At 44.8% G+C, this 10,524-nt stretch overlaps 1 protein-coding gene across 3 annotated transcripts; it reads left to right on the forward strand.

Moving 5' to 3' along the window:
- The first annotated feature begins 479 nt into the window (after nt 1-479).
- Nucleotides 480-9,512, forward strand: raver1 (ribonucleoprotein, PTB-binding 1). Of its 3 annotated transcripts, XM_047572988.1 has the most exons (16): nt 480-876; nt 1,846-1,912; nt 2,639-3,108; nt 4,509-4,700; nt 4,802-4,922; nt 5,009-5,109; nt 5,222-5,257; nt 5,691-5,769; nt 6,068-6,270; nt 6,372-6,453; nt 6,584-6,726; nt 6,842-6,913; nt 7,012-7,146; nt 7,358-7,423; nt 7,544-7,673; nt 9,327-9,512. In XM_047572988.1, exons 1-16 carry the CDS (start codon nt 553-555, stop codon nt 9,401-9,403), a joined length of 2,298 nt encoding a protein of 765 aa, XP_047428944.1. In that variant the 5' UTR covers nt 480-552; the 3' UTR covers nt 9,404-9,512. The 3 variants fall into 3 exon arrangements, with proteins under 3 accessions (XP_047428944.1, XP_047428945.1, XP_047428946.1); XM_047572989.1 differs by lacking the exon at nt 5,222-5,257 and having other exon boundaries at nt 5,688-5,769; XM_047572990.1 differs by lacking the exon at nt 5,222-5,257.
- The last annotated feature ends 1,012 nt before the right edge of the window (nt 9,513-10,524 follow it).

Below are 10,524 nucleotides of genomic sequence, written 5' to 3' on the forward strand. Positions count from 1 at the left end.
AAATCAACTAATTCTACGTATAATTATTTCAAATCTGGTGTTAAAACGAGAAAAAAACATGAAAAAATGCATGTGATTGTATGATTTTTTTTCTCTTCTTTCTAATCAAAAGAGTATAACTGTAATAAGATTTTACCCCCCCATGAAATATGGCTGCTGTCTATCTCCCAAAGTCGGTTCATGTCTTTTAAAAATTATTTTTATAGTCCACATAGTTTCACCTGAGTTTGCCTAAGAATGCAATTATTCGTGGTATATTTAAAAATAAAAAAATAAAAAGTAAACTGATTCTTGATTTTATTTATTTATTTATTGTTTTCTTTCTTCTCCTTGGTTGAAATAATACTGAAATCACAGACATGGAAGCTTTTCCGTTTTTTTAAAGAGAATGATCTGTGGCCCCGCCCCCACCCTCCGTTACGTCGTAGTCATGGAGAATGCGTCCCCCTCTCGTCCAATCAGAAGCGGCGCTGGGGCCATGTGTGTATTGTTTAAACTGCTCAAATCGGCCACAGAGTTTCCCGACCCATAAAACTTCCATCAAACCGAGTGATGGCGGCCACCGTGTCTGTTAGCACCGCTGCCAGAGAAGAAAGTACAGACACAGGGTCCAGTTTCGCCTCTCGTCCACTAAATGAAAATTACGACCTTGCCGCGGACCAAGAAAACTGGATGCCCGGAGATCGCAGGTATCCCGAACTCGCACCCGGAGAAGAGGACGTTACGACGGGACGCGAGTGTCAGCGAAGGGTCGACGAGGACTTGGCATCACTGAGCCCCGAAGAGATTGAAAGCCGCTTGGAGCGAACTCGCCGGGAGTTTTACAACCGTAGAAAGATAATTATAAAAAATCTACCCTCCGATGTTAGCAACCAGGTACGAGTGTCGGCATCTAACCCATTTCAAATTTAATTGTTGTGTGATTGATTGACGCAGCCCGCTGCTAATGTTAGCCTAGCTCCAACATGCCTGCCATGCTACCATCGTTAGCGCACTAGCCATTTAACTCGTTAGCTGGCATTAACTAGTGTAATATTTTATTTATTATATCTGCTTCAACGACGGCTCAACACAGTTTGTTGCCTCCCTACTCGGTAAGTGTTGTTCAATTGATCTAAATTAAGTTAGTTAACGTAACTAACACAACTGAGCGTTCACTGCCTGCCCAGTGGTCACGTAGGTGTCAATCTGGTCATCTGTGGCCTGTGTGACCTGCCACCTCGGCCCTGAGGGTAACTATTTATGATCTTTAAAACTCATCGTTTAATTTGCTCACGCAGGCCAAAGTGGATGTGTGTGATTGTAATCCGTGCAGTGGAGTAACAGGTGCACTGGATCTCTTCTAATCAGCCCATCTGTAGTTAATGATGCCGGATTTTTACTCATGATGCTACTTTTTTTTATTTTTTTTTTGGAACGTGCCTGACTCGTGGGGAGCGGTGGGCCTGCGGGCGGTACCATTGTCCCCAGAGGGGGGGGTGGTAGGTGGTAGTGGCCGTTCGAGATGCGAGTTGCAATGTAACAAAAGGCAGAAGGCGTGGAGACAAAACGTTTCAGAAAATGCTAGACGGCATCGCAGCTTGTTTGTGAATGGGGAAAGGGAGCGCAGAACAATTTCTCCTACAACAATGAGCGAGTTATTCCCTCGCCGTCCCCCTACAGGTGCAACTTGTTGCTAGTCTCCCGGTGGATATGAATTAGTTAATGTGGTTTATGAGAAAAATCTGCCATTGAACCTTCTTCCCTTGTCACAACACAGGCTCCACAACTTAGAAAGTTAAGTATTTCTAATTTACTGTGTGTTAATGCGTTTGAATTTATGTAATTGTGTTTACTTATTTGCAGGAGGTCCATGAGCTGTTGGGAAACTATGACTTGAAGTACTGCTTCGTTGACAAATACAAGGGCACAGGTTGGTCTAACATTGTAGTTCCAAAGGAGCCCTCGCTACTTACTTTTAATTATGCTGACTGAAAACTTTCAGAATAAACTTGGCAGTCAAAAGAAGTGAGTCAGGTGCTCCTAATTTAAAAAAGAACGGATGATTTCTGAATCGGACGCAATTTTGCAACAAGTACAGAATCACAGCTTCAGAAAAGCTTTTGTTTAGGATTACTCATGGATAAGTACACGGGAGACTGGGTTTCCATTGAACTGACATTAAAAGAAGCTAACGCGCTAGAATATGCATTTAAAATGGCTCGACATACAATGGCAGGAGCCATTTCACTAGAAAGTGGCAGATGGTAATGGGCCGGAAAATTGCACCAGCCATGTGGTAAATTCAGGATAGGTTGGTGGGGGTGGGCAGGCGGGGGGGGCGATTCAGACCTAACTGCAAATAAACATTGCAGACACTAGGGCTTTCGTATGCCTTTAGTATAACAATAGTGCACGGGTATTGAGCGGCAGTAACAGGGAAAGTCACACAGGTTTAGAGGTGGCTTTATTTCTGCCAGTGATTCTCAGATAAGACTTTGATTTGTGGCAACTGTTGTGTACAACAAGTGCAAAGTTGTAAGTAGAATAAATCACCATCTTATCGCATCTCATTTTGGAGAAGCATGAGTTTGCTTTCTGAAACAAACGTCACTTCTTCCTTTCACACCCTGTATCTGTTTCTCCATCCCCCTCTCAGCGTTTGTGACGCTACTCAATGGGGAACAGGCCCAGTGCGCCATCAAAGAGTTCCACCAGCATGCGCTGCGGGACAGGGAGATCTCGGTGCAGCTGCAGCCGACCGACTCGCTGCTGTGCATCGCCAACCTGCCCCGCGCTTTCACCCAGCAGCAGTTCGAGGAGCTGGTGCGGCCTTTTGGCAACCTGGAGCGCTGCTTCCTGGTTTACAGCACCTCCACGGGGCATTCCAAGGGCTACGGGTTCGTGGAATACATGAAGAAGGACTCGGCGGCCAGGGCCAAGTCCGAGCTCCTCGGGAAACAGCTGGGCTCCCGCATGCTGTACGTCCACTGGACTGAGGTGGGCTCCCTCACATACCCGCTGCTGCACTCCAAATGCCTGTGCGTGGACCGCCTGCCCCCGAGCCTGCTTACGGCCCAGGACCTCCGCAGTGCCCTGGCTGACACGCACGCACCGGTTTTCTGCCAGGTCAGAGTTGCTACACACAAGAACACAAGCACACTTGCACAAATTATACAAATTAGAAAAAAAATTAGAATACATTATCCTGAGTTCACTTTACACCAGGGATACAACCTTGACATAAAATGTGCTGGTGTCCTGCTATCTTTCTTTATCTAGCTACTGCTGATTTATACAATGTTAGATCACATTTGTGGAACTATTTGAGACGGTCAGCAGGACTGATTTATTTATTTATTTATTTATTTATTTATTTTTGTAAAATCGTATTCCGTATTTGATCTTTCAACACCTTTCACCTCTGCCCCAGTTTTCATGTGGCCACTCAAAGTTTCTATAGCAATAGCAAAAGCTGGTTTCTATGGTGATGACCACCTGACTCCCCCAGGTGGTGTCATTCAGCAGGCTCTTCTGGAATGGGAGAGCGGGGTGTCTTTTTAGCACGGCACGCATAGTGGTGCTTTTCTGCTGGTTCCAGGGCTTTGTGATTGTTTTTTTTTTTTTTTTTGGGATCGTGTTAAAGGTGGTGTTTAGGGACCATGTGATCATTTAAGATGAATAGTTTTGCGTCGCAGTAATGGCTTTAATAACGTAACGAACTGGCTTGTCCGTGATGATCTGGTGTTAAATCAGAAGGTTACATCTGGTGGTTTATGGTGTGGAAAGTAAATTTAAACATTCAAGAGATGGTTTGGTGTCTACAGATCTCTCACATTTGCTGCAGGATTTTACTAGTATAAATAAAACGCAGTAGTAGTTTGAGTCTGAATTATGCATTAATATTTATTTATTTATTTATTTATTTTACAATCTTGTTCAATCGATATCAAAACCTGCTCAAAACCACATCCTTAACATTTGGTTTAAGTAGATTCTGGACCATAAATTCATTCCGAGGTTGTACGCAGGGTTTCACTACACACAGTCCCAGTTCAATACGTGGATTCATTCCCAGATCTCGATTTTTAAACACCTTTGCTTCATTAGTAAATCAGTTTTCACAAACCTCTGTTGCATTTCTGCAATATTTCACCTCCGGAGGATTAGAAAGTATGACGACTTTCAGGAGAGACGACCAAAGGATGCGACGCGGTGCTCCTGGAGCCTCTGTTGTGTTTTGGATCTCCCCCACATGTGGATTAATCTAGTCGTGTGAAATTCCTCACGACAGGATATATTTAAAAAAAAAAAAAAAAAAAGATTCAAGGATTTCATAAATCACATCTTTCAAGTGGAAAATTTGGGTTTATTTATTTATTTTTATAAACCGAGCCATAGTTATACAGGACACCGTGTCTTGGTTGAGACCGGTTACTTGAAGTTTATTATATTTACTGGCAACATCCTTTTCTGTGTCTGCATTTAGAGCCATTGTTGTTGTTTTTTCTGCCCCCTCCACACCACAGTTGGCTCAGGGACAAGATGGAAGTTTCCGGCGTTTTGCGGTGTTGGAGTTCGCCACGGCGGACATGGCTGAGGAGGCACAGCGACTCACAGATGGCAGGCTGCTGGGCGGGACACACATCAGGGTGTCCTTCTGTGCCCCCGGCCCTCCCGGAAGAAGCATGTTGGCCGCCCTGATTGCCGCGCAGACCATGGTAGTAAAGATAAATCAATATAGTGCGTGCACATTTCCAAAGTCGACACTTGTCTGTTGCTTGGCTGCTCAATCCCCTGTCCTGTGGTTCTTCCCTCCAAGGCTGTAAACAGGGGTAAAGGTCTCCTCCCTGATCCCACAGCCATGCAAATACTCACAGGCCTCAACAACCCCGCCACCCTCAAGATGCTGCTCAACCCGATGTCGCAGGGACACAAACAAGGTGAAGCGCCCTCAGCCGCTCTTAATCAAGTTTTAATTCAGCCATTTGTTCGTGCCGCCGTGAACGTTGATGTCGTTTTGGTGCAGGCCTCCTCGGGGCAGCCCCCACAATGCCGCTGCTGGCCAACCCCGCTCTCTCTGCTGCCCTGCTCCAGCTGCTCCTTCAGAATCAAGCCAAAGCCCAGCAGGTACGGCTACCTCTCCACCTTTGCTCCGACATCCTCCTCCTCGCCATTCCTCCCGCCTGGTTTTAATTCATCTTCTTCTACCCACTCTCTGCTCTGTTCCTCTTTACATCAGCAAGCCTTTTTGGGAAATCATCTTCTGTGGGCTCAGGTGCTACACAATAAAGAAAACCCTTTAGTGCTTTGTGTGAGTGATAATGGGGTTTGTGTTTGTCTATCAGAGTGTGAGGTTGAGGTGAGGCTAGATGGATCTTGGTGTTTTTTTTTTTTTTTTTTTTTTTTTTTTGTATCTGACTGTTGATAGACAATGCATCGCCTGGATGGGTAAGCTCCCACTAGGAAGGTGTAAAGGGTTTTGTGTGTCTCTGTGTGTGGGGTGTTCTTTGGAGTGGTGTTGAGTGATGTGGTAGGTGTACCACTGTGTTGTGTGCCAAAATTGAAATGCACATCTTGTAAGGGTGAGTAAACCTCGGCGCCGACTCGGTGTGCTTGTGTACTCCGGCCTCTTAAACCGCTTTAGCGTCGGAGCCAGGCTCCGTGACCCGACTGTGACACTGAACTCTGCTCTCTCCTTCGGCCAGCAGGCTGGACTCATTGGGGAGAATCCTTTGGCTGCTCTGCCTGTCCAGCAGGGAGTCCATCTGCTCGGAGAACTGCCCCAAGGTTCGGCATCCGCCAGCTTCGGCCTTAGCTCCAAATTGCATGTTTTCGCTTTGATTCGGGACGATAAACATCTGTGTTCCCCTTTGGCTGTTAATCATGTTTCCTACTTTTTACATTGGCCACGATACTCTTGCCCTGTTGCTTTCTCGATGTCATGTCTTGGAATTCCATAGCTTTAAATTACTGTGATAGGAGTTTAAATTTTTTTGCTTCTTACCTGCAAATATTCTTGCTGTGAAGCAGGCAAAATAATCAAAAATGAAAGATTTCATTAAATGTAAGTGTTTATTTGCTCCAGGCGGTGTTGTCCCGGGGCTGGGGCTTCAGACAGATCCTCTGCCTCCCCTAAAGCCGATGCCACTCGGCAGAGCCATGACAAGAGAGCAGGAGTCCCCCACATCAGCATGCACCTTCCCTCAGACCTCCTCTCCCACCCTACAAGGCATCTCCATGCCCCTGATGGGAGGCATAATGGGGGCAGATGGCCTCACAGCGCAAGGGGTGAGTAATTTCCATAATATGGTTTCAGCTGCAGCCTGTGCCCTCTAACCCTCTCCACATGTGCAGGAAAAAAAAAGAATAACCCTTTTCTTCCACATCAGGTATCCATACTGGGAGACCCTCCAAAAGATGCAAACCTTCCTCAGAGCGCCTTCCTAGGTGTCAACAGTGCTTTTCCCTCAGGTGAGTTGTTTTTGTTTTGCAGTGTTGCCAGTTCCCTACTTTACAGTCTGCTCTTGTTTCCTGCACCAGCCCAGGTTTTGAAGTAAATATATTCAGCTCGTGATGCATTCTTGCTCACCCTCTCTTCCAGGAGGAAGCTGCAGACCTCACCCCTACAGGAAGAGACCCACACTAAGTAACGTGTCCAACCAGCACACCCACCAGAGCGTGCAACCCAACTACAACCTGCGTTACCAGGATTCCTACAGCCCCGAATATACTGCTTTACATCAGGTACCCGCCACACTGCACTGCTTTGTCTGATGAAAGATTTTTGACATTAATTAATAGGGCTGCCTAACACTGCTGATGTAATCTGGTCTGATGCACATCTGGTCTTTCTCATCAGGACGCCCTAGCCCACTTGTATGAGCAGCAGGAAAACCTTGATGGCGGGGCCTTGGCAGGATTTGGCCACCAGGTAGTGTCTAGTCAACTATGTCAAGCGTGTCTGAGCAAATCTTTGTCGGTAAACTGAATCCATAGTAACGCTGTTTTTTAATTTGGTTATCTCTGCAGCTTTCTCATCACCCTGAATACAATGAGCAGTTTTCACATTACAGCTATGCTCCCAGCCCACCCCTGTCCTCATACTTTAACTCAGGGCATGAGGCCTCCGGTAACAACAGCATCCCAGCCACCCAGCTCAACAGGGTAAGCGTCAAGCTTTGGATCGATTTTACTTTTTGAACTATTGATTACGTGCCAGTGCAAAAACATCAAGGCCACGCTAGAAGAGATTTAAAAAAAAAAAAAAAAAAAAAAAAAGTCTGGGGTTATGAATAATTCGGCGTTCAATAATTGATGTAACTGTGAGTGTCTGAGTAGCAGAAGTCTGGCTGACTGAGCGTTGGTTTGTCCTCAGGCTGTGGGAATGCCCCCTGTAAGCCACACTGCTGGCTACCACCCAGCGCCAGGAAATACCTTGAAGGTGATCTTCTTTGTTTTTTCTTTATTGCCTTATCTTAATTATGAGCTTCTTTTTTTATATTTACACAAAGATACTCTTGGCTAATTTCTTGTGTTTTTTATTTTTTATTTTGGCATTTAGACGCCCATTGGAAGCCACAAGCGAGTGTTCTCCCGTCTGATCCCATCTCCAGAGCCGAGCCCGGAGGGGGGCTACGTGGGCCAGCACTCTCAAGGCCTCGGTGGCCACTATGCGGACTCCTACCTTAAGCGTAAGCGTATATTCTAAATACAGCCATCTCTGCTGTACGAGTAGCCATTCAACAGCCAGGACACGGTGGCACCTCCTCCAATGGACTTGATAGTGTGGTGGTCCCTGGATTTGTCTCCTGTGCAGTCCTTTCAGAGACCCCTGGAGGGTGCCATGGAGTGTAACCTGTTGCTGTCTGGACAGATGTATTGCGCCATGGGAAATCTCAGTAGTTTTTATTTTTCCTTTTCTCTTGTGCGTGTGTGTATGATTTTACTGTGTTTGTAAATGAAGTTTTTATCTTTTTTTTTTAATTTGTTGAAAAAGTTGTACAGTAGGGGAAAAAATGGTTAATTAGCAAATTAAGCATTTTTTTTTTATTATTCCTGTGTTGAGTGTGGTGTATCAGAAGATCTACAAATGGTGTAGCTAGTTTTCAGTGGCTGCTTTATATAATGGCTGACATATCACTAAAGTGACGCTGTCCACAATTTCAAGCAAAGGGACTTGCATAATATAAAACAAGCTTTACATCAGAGGCTGTACTTTTTGAACTAGCCTTCCTAATTCTATGTAAAACGTTCAGTAGTTTAATGAGATGGTGTTTCGTGTTCTGGTGTTTTTGTTTTTGTCGTTTTCCCCTTCCTATCACAGGGTTGTATATATCTATTTTTTTTTTCTCTGTACAAGTATTTCTGGATTCAGGCATTTTCTCATTGGCTGACATGCAGCTTTCCATCCACCAATGATGGTTGTATGTACTTTACTACGTGTTTGAGGTGAAGATTTTTACCATAACTGGGAGATTCTCTCAAGCCTTTAACTTTTCCACGTTTGTTCGTCTTGGTCCACACCCTCCAACCTGTTTTCACGGAGCCTGTTCTCTACACTGGTTGTTGAGTGACGCACTCGGAGGGCACGGGTCACAGTGCTAATCTGTTCTCACGTGACAAAGGTGCCATTTCATGTCTCCTCTCGCTCATATGTCCAGGAGTTGAATATTTTCTGTGTTGATGTGAAGTTCTGTTCTGCTAAGTTATATTTTGAATGTCTCAAAATTGCCGACGCCGCACCCCGATGGCTGAGTTGGGGGTGGGTGGGGGGCAGTGTACATGTGTCGTATCCCATCTCTCATCTGCTGCCAGAATGCGAGTACTAAAACACCTACGATCACACCTTCCCAGGAGGCTCAACTCTCGGCTGAATTGGTTTGGTCTCGTTGAGTGCATGACTGATGGACACAGCCTGTGATCAGGGTTTTTTCCAGTAAATGTGAGTTGAGCCTGTTTGGAGAGTTGCTAATGGAAGCAAGTGCAGGTGATCGGTCAGCGACATGACTGTCTTTGTTTTTCTTTTCTATTTTTTTTTTGGAATAATTATCTGGTTGACAGTTTGATTGTGAAAACCCATTACCTCTGACTTCTGCTAGGAAATGCAGCTACACTTGAGCCTTAACAGTGTTCTCTGTGATATCATCCTGCCCTGTGTTGGCTTCCACCTTACATTTACCATTTCTGTGTTCTTTGCTGTGTAAATAGTTAAAGCTTGATATATTTTTTTTTTCTTTCTTTCTTTCCTGAGTCCAAAACTTCAATCCTCATACCTGCCTCTGGTCTGCTGTTTTGAATGATATTTGCTGCTCACCGTGTTTTTGTTTTTCCTGTATGTTTGCAAGATGATGTGACCAAGAGTGGCACCGCAGCAGACTGCTCATGTTGTGTATGGACCAAGAGACGCAGCTGTACTGTATGATCATCATTTAGATTGATATGGATTTAAAACTGCTATCCTCTCCTCTGTACCACCATGGTCGTCTCTGTATGAGTGTATGATGTGCGCTAGTAAATGTTATTTAAATCCATCTCTTGATGTGACTTTATTTCAAAGCAAAGATGAACCGTTTGAAGAGTATATTTTTGGACACTGACACAATTTTTATTTTAGGAGTTTGCCAAAAACTTTTCTAGTCGGTTATATAAATATGGGATTCATGTCCAGACTCGACCCGGTTAGCGTAGCCGGGCTCGATTCTTATCAGAATATGAGCCCGGTAACGCACCATTTCGATTTCAATATGGGGGCGCTTCAAGCGAATCTGAGAAATAAATGCTTCTGCAACCAATCGGAGATATTTTGTTGTAAACTTAATCAACTCTGTGTCACTCAGACGACGTGCATGACTGCATCGACGTTTTTCTTCTGTGCTTTACTGCACGAAGCCCGCCCAAATCATACGATTGGCCTGGCAAATATTTGCCAAAACGCAATGAGTTCCCAACAGAGCGGTTCCAGAACAAGCTTCTGTCACACAACATTTATGGGAGGAGATGTTGATCTGCTGTCCATACTCGGCATCAAGGCCTGGAAGTCCACTGAAGGCAGCAGCGGTGGACGATGGGAAGACAGCCAAGTGGGGACACCTTCCAGGAGGTAGGTGTAATCACAATGCCACTTCTACTCATACACTGGGTTCACCAAGTGCCACAGCAATTAAAAAAATAAATATAAAAAAAAAGGATGAAATTTACACTGAGTTATAATGATGGCATGTAAAAAGTTCTACACGTAGCTTAGATGCTTGTTGAGACGCCATTTTTGTTTCGCTTATTTCACACAATCACAAAACTGTTGGCAAGCGCGTTACGTTGAGGGCGTGTCAGGTCTTGATTACCACCTAAATGTTGCAATGGAAACCCTTAAATTTCGAAAAACCTCTCTCTCTCATGAGATTATTTTTTATTTATTTTTTTCCCCCAAACTTATCGATATAGAAGTTTATCGCAAAAGTGCATTTTTAAGAGAATTGTGGGATATCGCGAGACGAGAGTTGCGACTCATTCGCGCAACACGTACAAAGCGCATTTGCACTTTGT

Source organism: Mugil cephalus, chromosome 20, assembly GCF_022458985.1.
Source record: "Mugil cephalus isolate CIBA_MC_2020 chromosome 20, CIBA_Mcephalus_1.1, whole genome shotgun sequence".
Lineage (NCBI taxonomy): Eukaryota > Metazoa > Chordata > Actinopteri > Mugiliformes > Mugilidae > Mugil > Mugil cephalus.

Coding starts and splice junctions, on each gene's coding strand:
- raver1 (XM_047572988.1), top strand. CDS start 553: ATGGCGGCCACCGTGTCTGTTAGCACCGCTGCCAGAGAAGAAAGTACA. Junction 4,701..4,801: donor TGATTGCCGCGCAGACCATG/GTAGTAAAGATA, acceptor CTTCCCTCCAAG/GCTGTAAACAGGGGTAAAGG. Junction 4,923..5,008: donor GTCGCAGGGACACAAACAAG/GTGAAGCGCCCT, acceptor GTTTTGGTGCAG/GCCTCCTCGGGGCAGCCCCC.